At 35.7% G+C, this 25,740-nt stretch overlaps 2 protein-coding genes and 1 long non-coding RNA gene across 13 annotated transcripts in view; 1 reads left to right on the top strand and 2 right to left on the bottom strand.

Annotated features, from left to right (window-relative positions):
- LOC105831026 (neurobeachin) overlaps positions 1–12,816 on the top strand; it is a 348,598-nt gene extending 335,782 nt beyond the window's left edge. For all 10 annotated transcript variants that reach the window (XM_036287669.1, XM_012670844.3, XM_012670845.3 and 7 more), the window contains 13 exons: positions 2,208–2,320; positions 2,465–2,605; positions 4,318–4,437; positions 4,606–4,758; positions 4,875–4,947; positions 5,681–5,865; positions 5,933–6,110; positions 6,190–6,270; positions 6,392–6,562; positions 6,687–6,950; positions 7,131–7,327; positions 7,404–7,555; positions 7,877–12,816. In XM_036287669.1, the coding sequence (XP_036143562.1) occupies positions 2,208–2,320; positions 2,465–2,605; positions 4,318–4,437; positions 4,606–4,758; positions 4,875–4,947; positions 5,681–5,865; positions 5,933–6,110; positions 6,190–6,270; positions 6,392–6,562; positions 6,687–6,950; positions 7,131–7,327; positions 7,404–7,555; positions 7,877–7,967 (1,919 nt within the window). In that variant the 3' untranslated portion in view covers positions 7,968–12,816. The remainder of the gene's footprint in view (positions 1–2,207; positions 2,321–2,464; positions 2,606–4,317; positions 4,438–4,605; positions 4,759–4,874; positions 4,948–5,680; positions 5,866–5,932; positions 6,111–6,189; positions 6,271–6,391; positions 6,563–6,686; positions 6,951–7,130; positions 7,328–7,403; positions 7,556–7,876) is intronic.
- A 523-nt stretch (positions 12,817–13,339) lies between these two features.
- The window catches only part of LOC105831027 (synaptotagmin-10), a 33,491-nt gene continuing 21,090 nt past the window's right edge, over positions 13,340–25,740 (bottom strand). Inside the window, exons 2-10 of one of the 2 annotated variants that reach the window (XM_012670855.3) lie at positions 21,216–21,469; positions 20,954–21,100; positions 20,541–20,672; positions 17,400–17,554; positions 17,091–17,259; positions 16,880–17,000; positions 16,554–16,725; positions 16,276–16,473; positions 13,340–15,797 (exon numbers count right to left, since the gene is read on the bottom strand). In XM_012670855.3, coding sequence (XP_012526309.1) covers positions 15,794–15,797; positions 16,276–16,473; positions 16,554–16,725; positions 16,880–17,000; positions 17,091–17,259; positions 17,400–17,554; positions 20,541–20,672; positions 20,954–21,100; positions 21,216–21,469 — 1,352 coding nt within the window. In that variant the 3' untranslated portion in view covers positions 13,340–15,793. Of the gene's footprint in view, positions 15,798–16,275; positions 16,474–16,553; positions 16,726–16,879; positions 17,001–17,090; positions 17,260–17,399; positions 17,555–20,540; positions 20,673–20,953; positions 21,101–21,215; positions 21,473–25,740 lie in introns of both variants that reach the window. The other variant, XM_012670854.3, reaches the window with a different exon arrangement.
- LOC118646425 lies at positions 24,655–25,697 on the bottom strand. The gene is made up of 2 exons (XR_004964006.1): positions 25,383–25,697; positions 24,655–25,294 (listed from the first exon to the last, which is right to left on the bottom strand). It is a non-coding gene; the product is annotated as an uncharacterized LOC118646425 (long non-coding RNA).

Below are 25,740 nucleotides of genomic sequence, written 5' to 3' on the forward strand. Positions count from 1 at the left end.
TGCCGACGTCCCTTTATTGCCGAAAAACGCTTTGTAGCGCTCTACGTGGATCACCCTGTGCAAGATGCGTGACAGCCTGATCTTCCTCTTGATATAATTGCTTTGGTCACATCCCGCGGTGTCGCGAATATTTTAAATGCTCGGTTTAAAATACTTGGCATGTCAACTATTGTGCTCAATAAAGAAGAAAACGCAAGATTTATTACTGAATAAAAAAAAAATTATTAAAAACAAAAAATGTGGAGCATAAATGGAACTCGGAATATAATAACGTAACGTACGCACACGCAGAAAGTACCGGCGTATCTTCGTATATCTGTCGCATTTATTTCTCAAGATGTATGCAACTCGCTTTATACACGCCGAACTACGGACCTTTCGTCCCAGGTAGTTGCCAACAGGTCGTCGCCTTCGTTTTCGATCGTATCTAGGCTGGTCCTGCTTTGCAGTGAATTATTGCCGAGGACGCGCAGCGACAGCGCGATAAAGCAACCGACCGATCCGTTCGCACACAAACTCGGTGTAAACATCGACTGCCCGGCAATATCGGAATAAATACTCGACGTCCTAATTTTTACGACTCTCTCAATTGCCGTTAAATTACGCATTATGTTAAATTCGGAAAAACCGGCTTTAGGGAGGCGGTATCATCTTGTAAGTCATAGTTGCTACGCTGTGAATTAAGCAACGATTTTAATTACGAATCGGGTCTTAATTTATGAATCAGTTTCGCAAAATTGCAAAAGATTCGTAATTTGATACTGTCATTTTATTGCGCTTTGTAATTTTTTCGAATATTGTTTATATTTTTTTACTAGTGAAGCGTAGAATTCGGGAGGGAAAAGCACAAGGGTAAGGTCTGATGTCCTTAAGGCGAAGCAGAAGGCAGTACGTGTGTGCGTTTATGTCACGGACATTCCGCTGTCGAGGCGCGTTCCTCGAGCGTTCACTCACGCCGACGCTACCATTAATAATCACTTTGATGCATAACGCGGCCTCGCTATTATTTACGCACTGCCGTCGCTCGCGCGGCGCCCACGATTTACGGTCGCATTGTCGAGACGCGGTGGGACTTATGCAGCGGTCGGCCGCGGTACGACTTTACAGTTACGTAGAGCCCTTTTTCGCCAGGGGAATTAAATATCTGGCGAACTTCTTAGAGACGGTCTCGGGCCATCTCTTTCTTTTTGCGGAAACGTGTCGCACACTGAAATATAGATAATAGTGAAAGTATTAATGCGAAGCAATATGTTATTTGCGAAATATCAAAATCCGACGTTTCACACTTCTATCCTGTACTATTATCTTGCCATTAAATTTGTTAAACGACGCGTTGCACTTGCAGATTTAACGCAAGTCGATTACTTCCTCGCTTGTAACTATCTAATCGCTTCCGTTGCGCGATTATCACGAGTGGGAACATTTCGCGTGCTATGCCGCCAAATAGGACCGCAAAAAGAAAGAAAGAGGCAAGCAGCGAAGCGAGGGAGGACGATGACACACGTGTATCCGTCACGAGGGCGCCGAGTGACAAACTCGCTGACGTGCTTTAATTAGCGACAGGGAAAGAGATTAGAACTCAGCCTTGGGACCGCGCTGCCGTCACTAATGCATTTCGGGATGGGATTCCGTGGGGGTTCACGGGGAGGAAGCGAAAGCACACACGAGTAAGACCTCTAGGAGTGACAATTTCAGGAGCGATTAGCCGTCACGCTCTGAGTTATGCGCTTACTAAACGGCGCGCCGCGCCCCATTGAGCCGCACGGCGCGTTTTTCGTAAAAATAGAATCCCGGCGCGGTCTCGTGGCCGCTTTCGTCGCCCTTAGCCTAACAGCGGGGGTGCGAGATAGATAGGAGTGACCGTGGCTCCTGAGACTCAGGGTCAGGCCAAGGAAAAAAAAGTAGGCTGGTGATTATCCGCATTAAAAATCAAGATCCTCTCGTCTATTCTCAGCGATATGTACGAGGAATTTAATTTAAGCACTTACCACCCGTCCCGACTTCCTCGTTCGTTTTTTTGTCTTAAGACGCTCAGCGATGATTTAGGTCGTGTGAGGAAGAGAAGAGGATACATACGTGGCCTTAAATTAAAAGAATCTTGCGTTTTTGCTTCAGTATTTATCGACGATGCGGAACATGACGATTTAATCTAGAAATGAGTTGAAAGTTCTTCTTGATTTTGACGGAAAAAATTTCTATTTTTTCAGGCCGCACGTACAATGACTTGAACCAGTATCCTGTATTTCCTTGGGTATTAACCAACTACGAAACGAAGGAACTTGATCTTAGTTTACCGAGCAATTATCGAGACTTGTCTAAGGTATGTACTCAGCGAATCTGCATGTAACGACGAAAGAAAAGTATTCTGTTAATTTTGTTCTCTTCAACACAAGTCACATTTGTTGCTTGAGATGCAGCAAAATTTTTAGAACAAACAACTAAAGAACGTTTGTACATTTCACAGCCAATTGGCGCATTGAATCCGAACAGAAGAGCTTATTTCGAGGAGCGCTTCCAGAGTTGGGAACACGACACTATACTGCCCTTCCATTACGGCACGCATTATTCTACGGCGGCTTTTGTCTTAAATTGGATGATACGAGTGGTAAGTCTCTTATTACTTTGCGAAAATAATACGCTTGATATTATTTAACTTCGCTTCTCGTTTACGGCTGTAAAAAGAGATATCTTTATAACGATTACTACCTGAATTTAATAAAGATAGAAGGATTGATTAATCCGTATTTATTTGCATGACAGAAGCATTCGTTAAATAAAAATATATTAATTAGTGTGAAATATTAATCACATCATTTCCTTTGTCGAGATTAAATCGAAGTTTAATGCAGGATGTAGAACTGGGTCTTTATTCATTTTATGGGTATATAATTAGCTTCCAATCGCTGATTTTTGGTCTTTTCTCTTACGAAGCGTGTCCAGTCCGCACCATAAATTTAAGCGACACTTTTAGTACTGCGTGCACGCTAATTTGGGGGCGTCGGAACGCCCTCGTGCCAAAGACGCCCGCCTTCTCGTTAAATATACACATTTGTTTTCTGCTGCATTTCCTCGTTCACTTGAAATTCAGAACCTAACTGGAAAACGTCTCTTTCTCTCTCTCTCTCTCTCTCTCTCTCTCTCTCTCTCTCTCTCTCTCTTGCTCTTTCTTGTTTCTTTCTTTCTTTGTTCTTTTCATACAGTTAAGATAATTTATATAAAAATTTTATTACGTAAATTGTAATGTATATGTAAATTTTTGAATTTTATTCCTTTTTCAATTTTGTAACTTTATCTTTCGCCAGTTTACCAGTTGTCACAATAATTCTATAATGTTCAATTTATATAAATTTATATATTGCTTTAAAAAAACAATGAAGTAAATCTAAAATATGTTAGAGTACTGATATTATTATGTATATTTAAACTTAAAAACGATATAACATTACCAAATTGTTAGAGAGCAACATACTTATAAGATAAAATATTTCATCATAAACAACTTATTGATCTATAACTGTTTGCGCTTGCTACCTCATCGCTTTGTCCGAAGATACATTAACAATCTATTTATAGCATTATCTCGGAGCTTTAAAGGAATAGTTTTAAGCTTGGTATGTATAGCGAGGCTCGTGTTTCTAGTAAAATGCAAAAATTGAAGTTTACGCTTTACTTTCGCGTTCGTGCCGCAGCATTGATTACGTGTGTGGCCTCTCGCTTTGCGTTCGTTCGCCTGTCAACGGAACGGATGACTGACCGAGAAACGAGAAAGGGCTTTACAAGAAACCGCGCACACAAAGGGCCGCCTATAAAGTGTGTCTAAGTGGCGGTTTAGAGTCGCGCCGCATTTTCTCCGTCCCAACTCACACTCGTTTCTTTATGTCTCATCTTTATTGACATTCTGCAGGATTACGTGCTCCCGTTACGAAAAGGACGCAAAAATGGCGTTCTTTTACAAATAAATAAAAAATGAAAAAATGTTATAAAAATTAAATACAATAAATCTAAATAAGTTAGAAGTATATCGATATGTGAATAATACAAGAAGGAGAAGAAATCCCATTTTTTGATCATAGCAAGTGTCTAATATTTTTATATCAATTTTTTAAATAAAAGAAAAGTATTATTCTTATTTACATTTTGTAGAATAATTTTTATTAATAATCAATTATTTTGCGTCCGATGCGGATTGCTGGATTAAAAACCGCAATCGTAAACTAAAGCTGGAAATAATATCTTAAATTAAATTGATCATCAATTTTAATATTGACGCTGTACATAAGCATCTTAATGATGATGACGAAAATATTATTTTTACAGGAACCGATGACGACTATGTTTTTGGCGTTACAAGGCGGTAAATTTGATCATCCTAATAGACTATTTTCATCTATCGCGCTCTCATGGAAGAATTGCCAACGCGATACATCCGACGTCAAGGTTCGTTGCATTTGATTAAGATACTCGCAAAATTTACATTTTCACCACGCCTCGGTGAATATCCATTGTTATCGTCCTCGCATAAATTTTCAATCGTATACGCGCCGTTTGGTATACTGAAGATCCATTGTTATCGGTGGCGCTATAAATTCGCCTTTTCATTAACAGGAGCTGATTCCGGAATTCTTCTTTCTACCGGAAATGTTGGTCAACAGCAATCGCTACCGATTGGGCAGACAGGAGGATGGTAGCTCGGTCGGCGATGTTGAATTACCACCTTGGGCTTCGTCTCCCGAAGAGTTTATACGTATAAATCGAATGGTACAGGATTAATTTTTTTCAAAATAAACGTTAAGGCTTTATATAAACTTTATGTTAAATAATACTATTACTTATGCAGTTTTACACTGTTTTTGATTGAATTGTATTTTCTTCAGGCACTCGAGTCTGAATTTGTATCTTGTCAATTACATCAATGGATCGATCTGATATTCGGTTATAAGCAGAAAGGTAAGAACAACTTTGAAGTGGAATAACATAATAGAATTTCTCATGAATTATGGATTAAAAGAGAATAAGGTGTAAAAATATATTTGGTATTAAAAAAATCTTTATGATTTTATCTAAAATGATAAAGTCTTATTGAGATATATAATCTACACCGATTGCGAAATCGTTTGTGACATTAGGTTCGGGCGATAACCCATGAATTAAATTAATAAATGTTCACACAATGGCAGGCGCCGCTCGCAAGCACCCAAGGCTGCGCCCTGGGTGTCAGGACAGAGGCGCAGTCGAGTCAAATTAGATTTCCACCGATGTTAATTGCCGATGGCGCCTCTATATCCGGCGCTTCCCCGAAGATGCTCTGTCCCGGCATCGTGCGCGGGAGCGAGGGAAGACGACTGGCGCGTACGGGAACGCGCGCGTATGGAAGGAATTAGTTTTTAGTTAGCTTCCTCTTTCTCTCGATCCCTGTCCCGACCAATTAGGCACGTGTGCCGAGCGCGACAATACGTCCCACCCGTAATATGCAACACGTTTACGCGTTACGCTGTAGCAGCCGGTTGCACAAAAGTAGAGCCAGCCGGAAATACCGAGCACAAGCAATCGTCGAGAAAGCGCTCTCACAGAGCCGTTTGCTTCCCGAAGAATGCATTATGTCGCGTGGCGATAACGCGGAACAGGATCGTAAAATTGTAGAAATCTTTGTGTAACAATTCGATCACTTTGTTTTCCGTAGGTCCGGAAGCCGTACGTGCAACCAACGTTTTCTACTATTTGACGTACGAGGGTAGCGTAGAATTGGATACGATCGCCGATCCCATGATAAGGGAAGCTATAGAGAATCAAATTAGAAATTTCGGACAAACACCATCACAACTCCTAATGGAGCCACATCCCCCGAGAAGTTCAGCGATGCATTTGGTGAGTTTTATCTCAACGTTTAGATCCCTTTTTTTTACATGCAGCCTTAACAAAAATATTTTTTCAGTCGCCGATGATGTTCTCGAGCATTCCGGACGACGTGTGTATGACTATCAAGTTCCCGTCTAACTCTCCGATCTGCCACATCTCGGCCAACACTTATCCTCAACTGCCACTGCCATCGGTTGTGACGGTAACTACTGGACAGCAGTTTGCTGTTAATCGGTGGAATACCAATTACGCAGGTAAAGTAATTTTCTACACGCACTTCGGTACATTATTCACATCGGTTCTTGTGATTATCGCAATTTAAACCTTTTGCAGCTTCCGTGCAATCTCCGAGTTATGCAGATACACCTCAGGCGCAGGCTGCCAATCAACCATTATCCATGGATCCTGTTCTTTGTAAGTATACAGGTGAAATTCGTAACATTTACGTAACATTACAATATTAAAATAACATTTTTCAAGATAACGTTTTCGCAGTCTGCGCACTAATTAACAATGCTGTGCTGTATACTTTTAGCTCAAGCGGCAAACAGCTCGAATCCAACCTTACAACGTCGACATCTAGGTGACAATTTTAGCCAAAAACTCAAAATTCGTAGTAATTGCTTTGTTACCACTGTGGACAGCCGATTCTTGGTGGCTTGTGGATTTTGGGACAACAGCTTCCGCGTTTTTTCCACCGAGACAGGTGAGTTTTAACATTTTACAATTAATCGCGACATTATGATAGTTAATAAAAATAAATAGTAATTATTGTTTACATATTTTTTTATATAATAAAGCTCTACAGGGGATAAAATTATCATTTGCAGCAAAAATCGTTCAGATAGTTTTTGGACATTACGGAGTTGTCACTTGCCTATCGCGCAGCGAGTGTAACATTACTTCCGATTGCTACATTGCATCTGGAAGCGCTGATTGTACTGTCCTCCTTTGGCATTGGAACGCAAGGACACAGACTATCGTTGGTGAGGGTGAAGCACCGGCGCCACGTGCCACCCTTACAGGTCATGAACAGCCTGTGACAGCCGTCGTCATATCCGCCGAATTGGGTTTGGTTGTCTCGGGATCGCATTGTACGTATTGCAAGTTGAAAAAAGAATGAATTCTAGGCTAAACAATATACTTTACTATGAAAAAAGATACTTTTTTCTGTAATTATTATCTAATAATTGACTGAACTGTCTGAACTTATGACGTTTGATATCAAAGTATTTTAGTTGATTTTTTACATTACGAATAATTTGATGTTACAGATGGCCCAGTTCTTGTCCATACTACTTTCGGCGATCTTCTACGATCGCTCGAGGCGCCGAATGGATTTTCATCCCCCGAGAACATCGCAATGTCACGCGAGGGTGTCATCGTGGTAAATTACGAACGTGGGCACATAGCGGCCTTCACTATAAATGGAAAACGTCTTCGTCACGAGTCTCACAATGATAATTTACAGGTAACTTCCGTGAACTTAAACTTGATTTGTTAAATTTATGTACGATTGTATTGATAACACCGTTGTTTATTTCCAGTGCTTATTACTGAGCAGAGACGGCGAATACTTGATGACTGGAGGTGACAAGGGGATCGTAGAAGTTTGGCGAACCTTTAACCTTGCTTTACTTTATGCATTTCCTGCATGCGAAAGTAGCGTGCGCTCCCTCGCGCTCGCTCATGATCAAAAGTAAGTGATATCATAAATGTCTCAAAATTTTGAAATTTTCTCAAACTCATATTCTTAATTCACTTTTATCGATAAATGCGTACATTTATTTTCGAGATTCTATAATATATATAACATAAACTACTACACTATATGCTTAAAAGCACATTTATTGAGAACGTAAGTTAAAAACTTGGGTTTTTGATCTTTAGCGATAATACAATGCAATATATTTGCATAATTCAGGAATCTATAAAATTGTATTGTCATATAATATATGTGAAAAACAGCAATAAATGAATAAATAAGTATTTGTATATACATGCATTTTTTGTTCTTCAGGTTTCTTCTAGCTGGTCTGGCAAATGGGTCCATTGTGATATTCCACATCGACTTTAACAGATGGCATCATGAATTCCAGCAGCGTTACTGAAATTACGACTTCCTTTTTGCCTAAGAAGGCAAAGCGCACTCCAAAAGATAAACTTGCGCTTAACTTTCCATATACTACGATAAAACTTCGAATTTATATGTATTCCTCGAATAAACGGCGCTTGTCGTTTATTCGATTTCCCGTGGATCGTTCACGAGTCTACCGAATGTACGAGCGCTATATATTATTTGCGCAACATTTGTATACGGGCCAGCTTTTCATCAGACTATCCTTAGATTTGCCGCAATTTATGGTACGCAAAGTATATTCTATCAGTCGTTTCGGATTAGACGCAATGAGCGCGGCAATGAAACGAATGTGACGCACTGCGAATTTTAACGTTTAGCAATAAACTCGCTTTCCGTGGCTGCGTGCAGTGCTTCCGTGAGAAAAAGATTGAGCGGAGCGTGATACTGAGAGCGAGGTGCAATCAGAGTTCCGGCCGTTTTATCCCGCGTAATTGCCGAGTAGGATGTCAAACCACGTAGCGAAAGCTTGTTAAAGCGCGAAAGCTGTCACAACACTGTGCCGCTCGAAACGCTAGTCAATTAACGAAGACTCGGATCTACTTACGTTCCTGAGTGTTCGTGCGATTTCCTCTCACGCGGCGCGGTGAAAGAGGTACGCTCTATTGGAACAGAATGACTGGCTACGCCGACGCGAGGAGAGAAACCGTGTCGACGAGACGGCGGAGCTGAATATTATTTTTATGCCTGGAACTGCACGTGGATTTGGCCCACGACACTTTAGCGTTTAAATGTCCAATTGTAAATACGGATATATAATTCTTCACGTTATATATATATACATACACACGTGCAAACACGCGCGCTTTATTCCGTATATATATATATTAATAGAGGAGGCGAGGAGGCGAAAGGCGTGTGTACTATCGCGAGAGAGGTTTGCATTGTATTCTTCTCAGACGTATTTTAATGTCACGTTGAACTTTTTGGCTAAGCACCTTGTACGTTCAGTTCGGACTACATGCACTGTGTTATCACTGGTACCGATAGCGCCGGTGGATGCTTCGCGGAAAGTCTAATCATTTTTCCGGTCGCGGTATCAACTCCCTTTACCACCACTCCCTGCCGCCGCCGCCACCGCCGCCGCAACACTTTCTACACCCTAATGTTCGCGTCCTTCGAAAGAGATCCTAATTTTTATCAAAGCCGTCCAGCTTAACTTTTTGCGAGGATATTTCTTAGTATTTTCGCACGCGACGTATATTAATCAGCAAAGCAAGTTATTTAGGCTAAAGTGACATCCCGAATTCATCACCCTTAACATTCCGCGACTTGTAGGGGATCGCGTTTGTATGTGTTGAATGCGTCGTCGATGATCTTTAGGATGACTCGAGTGACGATAGAGATAGGATATACGAAAGACGAGAGAAAGAGTGTGACAGAGAGAGAGAAAAAGAGAACGTGAAATGTGAGCGAGAGAATGAAAAAGAAAAAAAAAACAGATGTACACCGTAACATGCAACAACGATGGGGAAGAAGATGCTTGACCACATATAGAAGCGATAGAATTACTAGCTTGATTTTTTTGTTCGTACATCATTGTAGAACATGTGGTAGTCTTGTAGTGTTACTACAGAGTACTATTGTCATTCTGAGTCTTGTGTATTTCACGAACTAGTCGTAGACACAGGATACGCCGTATAAGTATAGCATTCAGTTGTTCATACGTATTCCGCGGATATGTAGTGTTGTCGTCTCAACTTTGGTTTCAATCATGTATAATGAATAATCTTCTATCTATCTAAGGAGATGGGGAAACAGTTTCTGTTGTTGCTTCGTAGCCATACGACGATGTTGGATGTATTTCCGAGATTGTCGCGACAGTAGTCACAAAATCTTTGAGCATTAGAGAATAACAGAAGGTGCGCAAGGGCGCGGGGATAAAGGAATACGTATTATTAATCGCAGGATGAAAATAACAGCATAATTGTCATTTATCTGAGACGAATTACGGATTTCGATTGATTTGAGTGGACACTATGATTTTATAATGCATTATTCGCATTTGCATCAATTATCATTTGTTTTGTTTAAAACAAAACGAATGATGTCTTCAATTTTAGCAAAACACGTAATCAGTCATCGGAATAACAAAAAATTGATAGAAAAAATTTCGAAATATCGATACGAGGATGGTTTTTAAAGTCTTTAAAATCTTTTCATCAATCAATTTTGACATTTTTAACGTTTAAACAATTTTACTAATTAATACTGTTTGGTGCTTGACATGGAATAGCAGCAAGGAATGGATTTCCCCGCACCTTGATATGTGTTCTAGTCAAAAATTATCGTCGAATCGCTGTCATGAATTATCTGCGATCTTCAACATTTAGGTATTGATACATTTAAAAAGATATGCCGTACTGTTTACGTGTAGTTGTATAAAGTAAACGCATAGCGCCGTCGTTCTTAGCGATCAATCACCTTGGGCTTGCGAGATCACGGTAACATTGCGATTCGTAATATTGATTCTTGCTGTGCGCCGGACGATCAGGGGGACATTCCCTCTGCAAATTGGCCGTCGAGTAATCGTACAATTTTTAAATGTATAGGAGAATGTTACGTGTGCAACATGTTAATAATGGTGTATTGCCACTCATTATGGGGCGTGCTTCTGCATGATCGTTCGTGTCGTTTCGTTCGCGCGAAAGAATGAAGATGTGAATGAAAGAAAGGAAGGACGAGATGAGAGGAGGGATGGACACACGGGTGAGGTGCTGATGGTTGAGGGTTGTGTCTGGGTGCTTTCAATAATTATTGCTAACTTTCTTACGTATGAAAACGAATTTTTATGTCAGGCGTGTATAAATGTGTACTCGATGTATAGTCGCACTATCGACACTTTATTTTCGCTACGGTGAGAGAAATAAGGGAAAACGGATGAAAAAAAGAGAGAGAAAGAAGCACACGACATTCCATTTGCATTTCATGATTTTAGCCGATTTACAATTGCATTTGTTCTATCTATCTAGATCGATCGGGCTGAGGAAGGAAAGATGAAATTGGCAAATCGCTCCTTGTTCATAAAAAATAGTCAAATTAAAAAAAAAGATGTAGTTAAATTGCGAGATAATGGGGATAATTTTAACGACGCGTGGTAGCGTATGTGACGTGTTTTCAGCTAGGCGGCACGCAATTTTTCGCAATTATTCAATTACGAACGCGAAGGCAGCGTAATGAATGAAAATGCATCGGGGTGACAAGAGGTCGTATAAGAAAAAAAAATTTTTATATTTGTTTATAGATGTGTGAGAATGTGCTGCACTCTTTAAGCAAGTTGTTAGTGAATTCCCTCCATATTGCTAATATACATAAAGGAAGTTAACTCAAATCGATTTCTGTCCGTACTTGAAAACATTCAGTACATAAAAAAAATATTGCTACTATTTTAAATAACGCTAAGTACAACGCTACGAGAGTTTGCCTATATTATTATTACGATTACGATTTATTGTCGTCATTATTATTAATATTATTATTATACGATTGTGGCTACATTAACGTACTTAATATATTGACGGCTACCTATATAGGAGCATAGATTTGTATATTCGTCGGATAAGACCCTTAATGTTTGCGTGTTAAGTCATAATTTTACTTATCGACACTACGATTACGAGAAACGTAATAAGAAGAAACCGTGTAAAGTTTTATCTGGCTCATTCGTGCCGCGAGCTGCCCGCGTAGACAAGTCCTTACATCTATAGATTAATCGGCGCGTCTGTAATGTTTAATAAGCATAATCACGGGCGAGAAAGGAGAGGTAACAACGCTGCAAAATACACATACACAACATACGCGGACATAACACTCAAGCGCTTACTTATATATTAGGCTCACGTTTATCTACTTGAAGACCTAGTTTAAAGTCTCTCGAAGTTGTTTAAGAACGATGTGAGAGAAGCGTATAAGCTGCAGCGGGGAAGCTCAACGGAACGCGAATCGATACTCGTCTCGATTCTCACGAGGGAGGGTCGTAGGCAATTAATGAGCGAAAAGTTTTCGTCAACGAGTACGATCCAGTTTTTTTACGATCACGATACACGAAAGTCAATATATATAACACGTAACCGTAAAAGTTGGAGCAGCCTCGATCGCGCGGATTAACGAGGGTGGGGGCTCGTCGAGCATCGTTTGCACCAAATGTTTTATAAGCACCGACTCGTTTTTCTTTCCTACCTCGATCTGACGAGACCCGATTTGACTTCGTGCATGAATCGCCGGTCGAGCTCTTCCAATTTTTCGGATCGCCCGTTTATTCGCGCGATTACATCTCGTCGAAATCGAACCTCCCACCGATTATGGACGTCATTCTAGGTGAACATCTCTGTCACTATGAGTTAGAGAGACGCGAAAGAAAGGAGAGATAGAGTACGACCAGACAATTGTGTTCCGCGAACAAAATATAGTTAGTGGCCTAATTGTTTTGCCAGCGGTGTTAGAGCGCGTTTGTGACGGTTCGACGTTCGATCGGTGGATGCAGGATGGACCGGGCGCCTCTGTCGAAAGAGTCTCGACACTTGTCTCGTATTGATTTCCGGCGAAGCCAAACCGTAATCACGGGCACCTCGTTGTTGACAGGAGAGACACACATGCGGTGCAGATTAAAATTCCCGCCACTTTTAAGAAGTACTACTAGATAGAAAGGTACTTAAGTCGTTGCTACATACCAGTATATATAAGCTCTATCGCTTATTTTATACTTAGAAGTATTGTAATGTTCGATTAGAAGTAACATAATGGGAAAGTTGTATCTTAGCATAAGGTAGAATAATCTGTAAAGATAAGTAGTCAAATAAATGAAAAGTACATTTGATGTTGCAGACGATCTTTTTTTCTTTATCGCTGGATTGATAATTTTATATAGTTTTTAAGTAATATTAAATGCTTGCAAAAATTTATATAATATAAAATTATTTTATTAGAGTCATAACGGGATACTGTTGATTCACCAACTTTACGCTTCTCTGCATGCTCTTAAACTGAATTTTTGTTTAATGTGACATGACATTTTTTCCATAAATGATACATCAGTTTTTTTATCTATTGCAGTTTCATCTCTATTAAAGTACTAAAGCATGCAGTAGTGAAGATAAACTTTATCTAGTTCTATCTTCAATCGCATTAAATGTAACGTTTTGTTCGACTACTATGAATTGTTAATTATCAATTCCGATAGAGTATGATTAACATTTAAAAACTAAAAAAATAACTATTAAAGGTAAACAATTATTAAGTCGCTGTTACAGGTATTAATTTGTGTCTATGAAATGCAAGCATCTAAATAATACTAAAATTATAATAAGAATAAATAGGATTAAAAGGTGGAGTTAAAACGTGACGATCTTCCTTATTACCAATTTATTTATGTTATTCACGATTATAACAGAGAGCACTGTATGGGTGTACTCAAATATGCAATAGATATGTACTCGTTAGAAAAGTATACACATCGTCCATGCCGATATTATTGTTACTTGCCCATAAATTAACTGCATACGATCGCTTTCATAATTAGAGTAGGTATTAAACAATTACTCCATACTCTTTGACAGTTACAATTCCTCACTGCGACAATTTTTAACGTACACTCAATTGCATATATTTTGTCTTGTTCATATTCATACATATATACACACAAGATATATTCATATTTTATAATCCAGCACGCAAACCATTTACATCTCAAAGCCGATATACTTTATCATTCATGAGCCAGTGACCCAGTATTAGAAGCAGAAACGTTTAAATTTTTCACTGATGCGTGATAAAAACTGAAAGCTTCCTTTAATATTCTCGCGCGTGTCTTGGCAGGATTAAAATAATTTTTGAATAACATTAATGGAGAGATCACATTTTACGTCATATTTTTTTGTATGCATACAGGTTCTTCGGATTCGTTTAAATACTACTCTCAATATGGAGCGATACTGTTTCATTTATTACATAGTTATTTGAGAAAGCTCAGTTCTGCGGTGGAATGTCCCACTTGTACGAAAAATACAGTAGTTTTTCTTTTTCTTTTCACTATGGGCATCGCTGGAACAACGGAGTAGATGAAAGATTCTCGAGATTCGGAAAGACGTTTCTCGCAACTCGTAGGAGAAAGAAATGCATATACAGTCGAAACATACTGATTCGAAATAGGGGCTACTCTAAGATTACTATGGCGCGCCGACTGAAGTTTCTATGTCAAGCATGTGATTAGAACGTACTACCATTAATCACACTATTTTTGCTACATAATTACTTTTTCTTGGCACATTTTCTGCTAGTCAATATGTCTCGTATTATATCACCTCAACTTTGATATTATGTTTGATTATCTACGATTTGCGTAATATAATTCTACGTATGTGTAGATTATGCATCTATAACTTTATGACGTAATTGTCACTTTTTCACGCGACCAAAAAAGAAGCTTAGAATTACAGAATAATTTTAATAAAAAGAAGATAACATAACTATAATAAAAAATTTTATGACTACATTTCCAGGTTACGTCTTATAAAATATTTATAGATATATTCACTTTCTCATCCATTTTCCAGAAACGCCCATATTAAATTTCTTCAGTACACAAATTCTCTCCATACATTCTGTGAAAACGTCACCGGATAAATATTTTTAGAATACGTCAATAAAGCAGAATTCACATGGACCTGTCAAAGATATTCGCAAATTTGACCAAATGCAGCTCACCGAAAAGTTAAATAAATTTCACTGTAAACTTATCTACGATAAATCTCCTATTACTTGCAGAATATTATTTCAATTATATTTTGAAAACCGCATATACATAAACAATATATTGTAGTTGTTAAATTATAAGAGGGCTGCATTGTTCGCTTCTTTCTCGATACACGAAATTAACTTATACGACGTATATTGTTATTTATTATCAAGTTCACAATCGAATAGTCGCGTCAGTTGCAAACGTACATATGTGCATACGAAGCACTACTGATATACATGGCTTCTGAGGCCACTGTGTATTACTTGTACGTATGTGTATGACAGTATGCGTATGCGTTTAGATACATTATCACAAACAGTGCCCGAATTTTTATCGAGCATTATGTTTAAACATATATCACGTTACATAGTAGAACATTTGCGCAGAAGTGATAGCAAGAGCGTGAAATAATAAACGACGCACGGATCCAACGCTATTTGCACTACCTTGAACATCTACCGTATTCGATTGTATTCTCTCTGTTGCTATATAGTTTATCTTCCTCGCTTAAATCCGCTTCTATTCGTTTGTCGCACCTTTATCGAGGATAAGGCCTTATGCTCCTCTCACGCTTACATTCATCTTCTATAAAAACTTACTTTATATCCGATCTCACGCGTTAATCTAAAACATTTAAGCTACCGTCATGCTCAACATCACGTGTGATAAGAAGTGACCAAGGGGATATTGTAGATACAACAACTTTGCGTTCGAAGTGGTGCGGGTCCAGCTCGCACTAACTTTCAAGCAGCAGCTCGAAAGACAAAGTAACGCAAATTTGTCTCGTTTCTGTCACGACAGCCAACGAATCGCCGGAATTGAGCAACGTATGTTTCGCGAGTGATCAGTTTTTCATTACGCCGGATCGTTTATTATTTCATGCCTGCTGCACGAGGTAAGATTGCAAAGCACAGAGTTCGCCTTCCGGCCTTCCTTCAAGACAGAGGTTGTACTTAAGTCAGTCAAGCGATGTACATTAAATGACGACAGAAGGAGACGATGTCCAAGCCGACGTCTGATAATATTTGCGAGCTTTTGCAGTGTTTACTTTCTGCCTCTTGTCTTCATCTGGAGCATGAGTCACGCCGATAAAAATATAGAATTTCCATTATCATATTATAATGTATTAAGAAGCTTCCTATAAACTATTACTAGGTTATTAGTCTCTAGAATTCGCATTGTCTTGTTGTAAATTTCTTTTTATTAATTTTACTTAAAGAATGTTATAAATAAAAAAATTTACGATATATTATTTTTTAATATTTTTTGATATCTCTGGTGGCATATTACAATGATCAATGTTTATATACACTTCTACTTTCAGTTTTTAAGAATAATTAAACTCCCACATTTACAAATTTATACATTTTGATATTGAAGTACACCACATTCTCATCTATTTTGTTTCTATATGCTTATTTTTCTTTTGTTATTTTATATATATGTATATAAAAGTGTGAAAGGTGAACGTTGTAAATGTGCAACACTGGCTGCTCCAGGATTAATTACAAACTAAAGTTCGCGTAGAGAAGCTAGTTAAACCCACCTGCTGTTTAAGCAGCTCAGGCTTACTGGGAGTGGTTCCGAAAGGGCTGGAATATGGCCTGCTACGGTCTCCATTAATGGATACCATTGTGCTACTGGTTTTCTTGGATTATCTAACATTTCTAACCAGTGATCACGGCCGATTCCAATAAAGTTTGACCCAATAGCAGTGCAGCCCATCAACTCGTTTGATCCAATCCTGGTGTGTGTAAAATATTAAATTTTGCATTTCTACTTTTACAAAAAGTTAAAATGTACGTACTGAAACATGATTCTTACCTGTCATAATCAATTACTTTCACTATGAGACTAACATCTTCAATGTTGTCAGCGGGAACATCAAAGACGAGTGCTTCATTATAGACAGGATAAAGAGTGTTCTTCTTTACTGTAGTCTTTTTCTTTTTTATTCTTTTGCCTTGACATAGCAGATAGACTTTCACATAAGGATCTAAGGGAAATATATTTAACCAATTATAAATAGTAATAATAACAATAATAACAATAATCATATAATAATATAATAATGATATTATATTTTTTTAGTAAGATTTTTTTATTGATAATATAATCACAAAAAAATATCTGATCTATTCTGTGCAGACCTGATTTGCCAGTTATATCCATTCCTTTCAAGTTCCTGGCTTTAACAACGGTTAATGTCAACCGACCGGCCGTTGGTAGATAGCACAACGACAACATCAATTCTCCCAAATTAACTTTTTCCTATGTACAATATTGAAAAGTTAAAATTGTGTACATCTAAAGTAATTACGTTTTAAGATAATTATATTTATCTCATATAAATTAGAATACCTGCAAAGCGCAGAGAATGTCCATTGTGTATTCAATTTCTTGCTCAAGATCAGTGCAATCTAAAAGCCCCTTAAGAACCACTTGTCCAATGAGATCGTGACGTGAAAACCGATCAAAGTCATAAACCGAGAATTGCAAATAACGTTCCCTCAATTCTTCATATGATACGCTGATAAAATAAATTACAATATCATTATTAAACGTTGGATTTTACATTCTCTTTCATATGTGTATAATTTAGTATATATAATAGTATATATAATTGCTTAAAATACTGAGAAAGATACAATATTGTATAAATATCCTTACCTAAAGATAAACGTTTCATTAAATATCGGATTTAAATTTTTTCGATGTACTTTTGTTTGAAACTTCTTCTTCCTATCTGGCAACAAATATACCTTGACATACGGATCACTGCTACCAGTTACATCTTTTATTGGTAATTCGTGAGCTTCTAGAATCTAACAGAAAAAAAACGAAATATCATTAAATTTAAATAAGATTACGTAAGAATGGAATATCAATAAAAGTATCGCTTTTACAGATTTATACAAACTTACATACAAACAAATCTATCTATTCGTTGCTATTAAGTACTATCGGTTAATTATTCAGTGACCGAAAATCAAAGAGAACGCGTTCACACAACGCACGTAATCCAAATATCCGACGCGAAGACTTAAATTAATGTCAACAGAACGAGTCGAGGTTATGTTTTTTGAAGTGCATAAATCTATCGATAAATGCATAAATATGTCGATAAATTATGGTATCAATTACCATGATAATGCAGAGTATTAATTAATCGGCAATTTATTATTGCTAATGTTCGATTGCATCAACTTTATTTTAAGCAAGATTTAAATATGTATTAGTCTTTATTTTAAAAAGGAAGATAAATCTCGATCGCTCAAATCCAAAATAATATTGTTGATCTAAATGAATAAGATATATATATATGATGAAATTAATAAGCGTCTGCCTGTATATCGAAAGTGTCGAATTTTTTAAAATAATTTATTGCGAACTCAAAAAGAACGTTCCTCGTAGATAAAATATTTAGTTGCCTTGAAAAGGACAGCTTAATTTTGTTATAATATTCCATACAGAACGAAATGTTCATAGAATATTAGATGGACCGATATGGTCCGATACGTTGGCCTGTAAAATCTACTTCAATCCATTGTATTTTTTCTACTACGAAGAAATTCAGTAAGGATATATGTCATATATCATTATCTATTTTCATTTAGACCAACAATATTATTTTGGATCATTTAAGGGAAATTTATATTTCTTTTTAAATAAACAGAGATTGATACATATATTTAAATCTCATTTAAAGCTAAAATAAAGTTGATGCAATCAGACGTTAGCAATAATAACACAGCCACACAAAAAAGTGATCTGTCTATGACATGCTAAACACGAATCCGGTGCTTGGAATTGCTCCATCACCCATCTCTTTTTTAATCGAAAAAATGGCCTTAAAAACCTTAAAATCGTAATAATTTCGCTATACGTGGAAAATGGTGGGTGATGAGGCAATTCTGATACCAGATTTGTATTTAGCGACTTAAAATACATAAAGATATCATGGTCTAGTGAGTCTAGTCCATCATACAGATTCATTTTTTTTAGTGCAGCACAGCCACCCACAAAAAAAAGATTTGTATCACGGACCAGACCATATTTTTATGTATTTTTAGCCGCTGAACACAAATCCGGTGTCAACATTGCCCCATCACTCACCATTTTCCGTGTGCAGAGCAATTATTGCAATTTTCAAGATTTTTGGGCTACCTTTTTGATTAAAAAAAAAAGAAATGGTGGGTGATAGGGCAATTCTGACACCGGATTCGTGTTCAGCACGTCAAAATACATAAAGATAGAGTAGTCTAGTCCCTAGGACAGACCACTTTTTTTGTGTGGCTGTGTAATTAAGTATATATGTTCGAAGTATTCCACTGCCGATTAATTAATATTCTGCATTATCATGGTATCGTATTGATACAATTTATCGACTGCAATTATCGACAGAATTATATTTAATGCCCTTCGAAAAACATAACCTTGACTCATTCTATTGATATTGAGTTTCCATGTCAGGTACTCGGGTTACGTGCGTTGTGTGAATGCGTTTCCTTCGAATAATTTTCAGTTGCTGAATAATTAACCGGTAATAATTAATAGCAACTAACAGATAGATTTATTCGTGTGTGAGTGTGATAAATCTGTGATAGCATTGGTACGTGATACATTTTGTGTAGTAAATTCGATGGATATTGTGTGACAAAAAAAAAAGAAAACTTATGACTTATGACTCGGTATGAATTTGTTACATGTGAAGTGTTAAATGTGAAGTGTTGTTTATTCCCAGTAAAATTATTCATCCGTTAAACGGTATAAAGAGATCGAATTTGTAATCACTCGTGTTGGATGGTGAGTCGTGCCACCCCTGCCTACTTTTTGTATGCCTCCCGTGATTCGGTAACTATATTTTATTTAATAATTTAAAAAGTAAGCTTTAGGATAAAATATTTGTGAAGGAAAAATTATCTCAGTATTAACTCAGGAATATGTCAAGGATACCTGGGTTCTGAATCTCCCTGTATAAATAAAGTTTTAAAAATCTGTTTTTAGAAACTTTATTAATTAAAAATTTTGGAAAATTAAATCAATTAAATGGACCTTATTCAGTCCTAGTACTAGGTTAATAAAATTAATTATTATTTTTATCTCTTGTACATATTTTGATTTGGAGTAATAAAAAAAATAATTAATTGAACAATTGTATAATTAATCGTATTACATAATCAGAGAAGGGGTATAAAGCCTAATTTTCTTTTATAAATAAGTTTTCAAAATACTGTTATATATTTTGCTAAATGTATAGTATAATACAATGAAAGCGAAAAACCGATAATAAGCTCATATTAAAATTTATTTGAAATGTGGTTTGCTCGGTATAATTGATCTTAATGCACTTGAATTTGCCGCATACAGTAATAGGTTAATGTAGCAGCATTACCTAATCTATACGTTACCATGGTTAATTCTGGTACGGAAGAGGATATATGTCCATCACAAATGCAATATTGTGATACTACATTATCATTATTCAATATCTCATGTGCTGAATATAACCTAGGTAGGTATACATATATTCATCTCGCACATACACAATTTTAAATGCAAACTAATTTATTCACTCGTAGGACACGTTATTTTTCAGTCCATGAAACTTTTATATCTCATTTATACATAATTATGAGTTTATGTTATTTAATATTTTATTCATTTACCGTAATCTTTTCTACCATGATATACAATTTAAAAAATTCTTATTGCATAATTTTACACACACACACACACACACATTACCAAACATCTATTCTAATATTATTAAAATGTGACAGATCATAAGAAATATTGCATAATACTTACTTTGACAACAAGACCTTCAATTTCCTTGTCATACCGCAGAGCAAAATGTAATTTTCCAGCATATTCCATTTCTGATGGACTGGAGCTTTCCGCGCTCTCTTGTCTCACGAGTTCTTTTTTATATAGCTCCGGCTGTACAGTATTAATAATTTACATGAATATTATATCAATATTATATCCCTTATAAATTGATAAAAATTTATAAATTTAATTATGCGTCCATTTATATAGCCTTGATTGGTTAATGTGAAACGAGGTAACAGGAAATAAACTGGAAATATATAGAACATGATACGTGTTACATGATAAGCTTGTTTCAAAGGGAATCAAATGGCATTGGGTCGCTGTTTGCATTTCACAACGTCACAACAAATACACATGGATATATGGATATCGTAACATCGCCTGAATACCTTGATAAGACCGAGGCTGGAGTCGCTGCGATTTTCGAAGCTGCAAATGCTGAATTTAATGTTAGGTAGATCAAGCCGATGTGATAATTGACGTTGGAAGCTTTGATGTCTCATTGGCACAATAGGTAAAGTGGTTTGACGCAATACCTGGTAAAATATTAACGTTGAAACAAGCGCACAGAATTCTATGTTTTATTTAATTTAATGTCTACCAAGTTGACTTCTATTCTTATTTTATTCAAATTTTTAACACGGACAATACCTTTTTATTGTCCTTCTGTTCTTGAACGTATTCGTGAGTAATCGGTTCCGATTGCAGGTCCGGAAGAGAATGACTGATGCGAATCGCATTTTGCTGAATCTGTTCGGTCTCTGTATCGTCGATATTCTCATGTCGAGTCATGCTCATCAACCATCGCCGAGTGGAAGAGCATTGAAAGCTCACCGCGGCTAGGAGGACCAGACCAACTATGGCTACCCCTGCTGCTATTAAAAGCTGATAGGGGAAGTTCCAATCTTCTAGAAAAATAAGCGTTTGTTGTCGATAATTAAGTTGTAAGTAAATAAGCATTGAAGGAACGTAGGCACAGTTATAAATACGTATATAGATATAATAACAAGATATAAGTCATATAATAGTGATTTTTTACTACATTTTTATATTACTTTGTAAAATTTATGAAGAATTTCTATTTAAATATTTCGCTGAATACTAGGTTGCGTAAGCGAACCATAACAGTGAAAGGATTGAATAAAATATTCACAGGAATTCATATTGCTATAAAACGTTACGTTGGACTATGTAATATAAATGATGGATAATGAAAACCACATTATATAAGCTATTAATTGGATTGAATATCATATAATTTCAAATCGCTGTTCGTAAAATAGATGAAGCATCTGAAGAGAAAGCACGACTTTCATTACGTTTATGCAATGGAAAGAAGAGGATAGGAAAGGCCCTTTAAATAAATTGCCTGCGCGTATGTATCTGCATTTGCAGGGAAAATACGTCATCACGTATATTCCACGACAAAGAGAGTAGTATTCTTGGTTTGAGGCAAATGAAGAGATGTACGCCAACACTTCGAGCTTTCCGTTCTCGTTTATATCGAGAACAAAGCGTGTCTTACTAATGACAGAAATATCTTTGTGTTTTTGCTTTAATGTGGAGTAAGTTATCAGGTGCATATAAAGTATAATATATGATGTATTTTCCTCCGGCATATTTCATGGTCAACTCTGAGATCAAATCATGAAAATTATGTGAATAACACAAACAAGAAAGACTATTATAAAATATATTTCTGCAGAAGAAATGGTTTATTGGGAAAAATGGTTTTGTTAAAATATTTAAAAGTTTGATTATATGTGGACACAAATCTGAAAATTTTGTTATTAAAACCGTCAAAATTTGCAGAATGCTTAAATGGCTTTTTTAATTATTGTATTTTAATAATTTAATAAAATCATTTTCAGATATGAATCTTACTAAATTTTTATACATTAGTTTGTTTTTTCCATGTACATGTGCATGATCACAGAATACTCAATTTAAAAAATCTTATTAGACATCAATATTTATTTTGACTGAAAAAAGCTTGTATCTTTCTTGTTTGTGTTATTCACATATTGTTCAAATTTTACTTATTATTGTTCAAAAGATAAATTTTTGCGAATCTTACTTTTGATTTCTTAAGCCATGAAAAAAGAAGAATGTCTTAAATATATATTTAGCCTAATTATGATTTTTTGTTTAAACGCATTATGTCTGCGTTTCTTATCAGTAAAAAGCGTTACTAGAGAAGATTATTTTATAGAAATGACTCATTGTCGAAAACTATTGGAAATGTTATTACACATGCTATGTAGGAAATAATAGGAAATCGATGCGCGATTGGTCACACAGAGCCTTTGATCGACTAAATTGTGCATGTATGAGACAGAACACATATTACCGTTTTTCCTCTCTTTTTGTCTTTTTTTTACATGCGTATTGCAGTTGTTTAAAAAAGGGAATAGTAAGCACAGGGTGCCTTTTATCTTTGAAAACAATGGAACGAAACCGGCAAACAAAAAGAGTATGCGGGTTTTTTGCTTGCTGCCACTTGCAACGAGCAAATGAAATGGACTCACGCGAACAAGGGTGCGTAGGTGGTATATTGTTACGTTGTAAAGTTTTCACTTGTTATTACGATAGCAGATGTCTCGTGTTGAGTTAACTTTTGTCTGTGTCGCACTCTATTCAATTATACGCATGTAAAATCACGTCACAGCTCAGCGTAGGAGTTTTTTTTACATAAATAACGAATATTGATTAGAAGAAATATAAAATGTTCTGAAAATTTCAATGAAGATACAAACAATTACAAGAGAATTTTTTTCTGTATTCTGTAATTTAATTTTTGAATTTTTCCAATTCCGTAATTTGTTTTCCGGTTTCACGAATTTCATGTTTTACTACTCTAACAAATCGTACACCAAAAATATTTTTTTATTTGTTCCTTTTTTTTTGAAAGCTATTGATAGGAAAATTAAGAAGGCTTTTCACGGTATTGAAATCAGTTATCATTATAAGTTAATACACGTCCAATGTACATTTCTTACGCTACATGTACTTATATTACGAGTAAAAGTTTATGCTCACGTGACGAGAATTCGTAGTTTTCAACATGTAGAATTTATGAGTACTTTTTCATTGGTGCTATGCCGAGTCACCGCAATGTATACGGCAGAGTGATCGATGAGATGTGAATTGCTGCCATCACAAGACTTCTAATATTTGTCGTTGACATAAAAACAAAGTTTCGACACTTCTCGAGAGATTTTTCTACATTAATTTTTTTTTAAGTTTATAACTTTTCCCGGACAGCACGTACATGATAAATAAATTACTAGTTCGATTTTCATGATTGTCGAATAAAAGAAAAAGTTAGATCGAAATAATAAATGATAAAAGTTAGGAAGACGGTTTTACTAAAGCGCATAAAATTTTGATCATTCAGACACACAGACGCAAACTTGAAAATAATTATGTTTAACTCAATAATGATAATACTTCGAAGTTTTAATATTCTAGTAACCAGTGTTTCACATAATTATTTTAGTAGTTCAACATAATTATTTTCAAATCTATTGTGTATGTGTATGTATATCTAGCTTAATTTTTATATTTTAATAAAATTGTTTTTCTCGAGTATTCTATTTGATTATATTTTTAATATGAGCATCTTATTTAATATTCTATATACATATTGTTTTGGGGCATTTTCTCTTGTTACGATATTTTTTAGTTAATTTTTTTGTTACTTTTACAGGTATAAAAAAATTCTTTAATGACTTTTTAATGACTTATACTTTAACTCTAGAAAGTATAATAATGGTTGTTTATTAAAAAGATGTGTGTAAAATTTATATAAATAATTATAGTATTAAAATGTGCATGAAAATATTGTCGAATCGTATATATAGAGTGTTAAAACAACTTACATAATATTGATAACAAATCAATAAAATAAAAATGTAATATACTTTATTATTGCCGTTATCAACGCATAATTAACTAAAATGTATTGCATGCACTGGTGTGTGTGTGTGTGTGTGTGTGTGTGTGTGTGTGTGTGTGTGTGTGTGTGTGTGTGTGTGTGTGTGTGTGTGTGTGTGTGTAAAGAAAAAATATTGATTTTTAATCTATCTTCTCGTAATATCAATCTGTCAATTAATTTCATGATCTGGTATTCAGTTTTTGAGGCACTTGGATAAATAATAAAACAACTTATTTTCCAACGTTTTATCTATTAATCGAGTTTTCATCATAATTATCTTTAATTCTGTATCTGGTCTAATTTTTAATATACTTCAACAAAATCGATCTTTTCATATATTTTATCCTATTTAATATAACTTGATTATTTATTTAACAAATTATATTAATTTAATAACAAATTAATAAATTATAATCGTGACATTATTTATTATCGTCGTTAAGGCATAATTAACCAAAATAATTTATCGCATGTGTTGTTATGGAAAACTATTGAAACGCTGTTAGTCTTGTAATATTAATCTGTCAATCTTATAATCTGAAATTCAGTCTCTGAAGTATATAACACATGAACAAGCAATAAAATTTGAAAAACTGAAAAATTTATCCTATTTTTCCAACCTGTTAGCCATTAATCGAGTTTCCATCTATGACTGATACAGTTGTCGTTCCATCAAAACAGACCAATATCTTTTTACGTTTATTGTTCTTTTTTATATTCCGCATGACATTTTCTATCTCTGACCCTTTTCTTTTATGGACAGCTTGAATAGTCGTGCTATACCAGAATGCTCCTACAAATAACGAATTTACCTTTCCATGTGCTTTTACCATTAATTCCATTACTGAAGCATATATTTCGATAATTCTAAGGATTTTCACTTCATATCAATTCAATGTCAATATACGTTATAATAAATATAATATGTTATAATGACAGATTTATACAGTTTCAAAAAATATCTTTGGTTTGAACATATTTCACTGAATATTGTGGTGACCCTGACTTTCAATTTGTTTTGCCAGACTTCATCAAACTTCCTTGCTTTTTCTCTTCCGCTCTGTAAAAAATTCACTTGTTGAAGTTTAATTCTGAAATTTCGTATCTTTTGATATTTATTTTCACGTTTCTGTTTTATTTTAATAAAACCGAAATGTATTAACGTTATTTACTAAAAGTACTCATTTATTTATTATTTATTTATACAATTTATATTTCATGATAGTATTCGAGAGAAAA

This window comes from Monomorium pharaonis, chromosome 1, assembly GCF_013373865.1.
Source record: "Monomorium pharaonis isolate MP-MQ-018 chromosome 1, ASM1337386v2, whole genome shotgun sequence".
In the NCBI taxonomy this organism is placed as follows: Eukaryota; Metazoa; Arthropoda; class Insecta; order Hymenoptera; family Formicidae; genus Monomorium; species Monomorium pharaonis.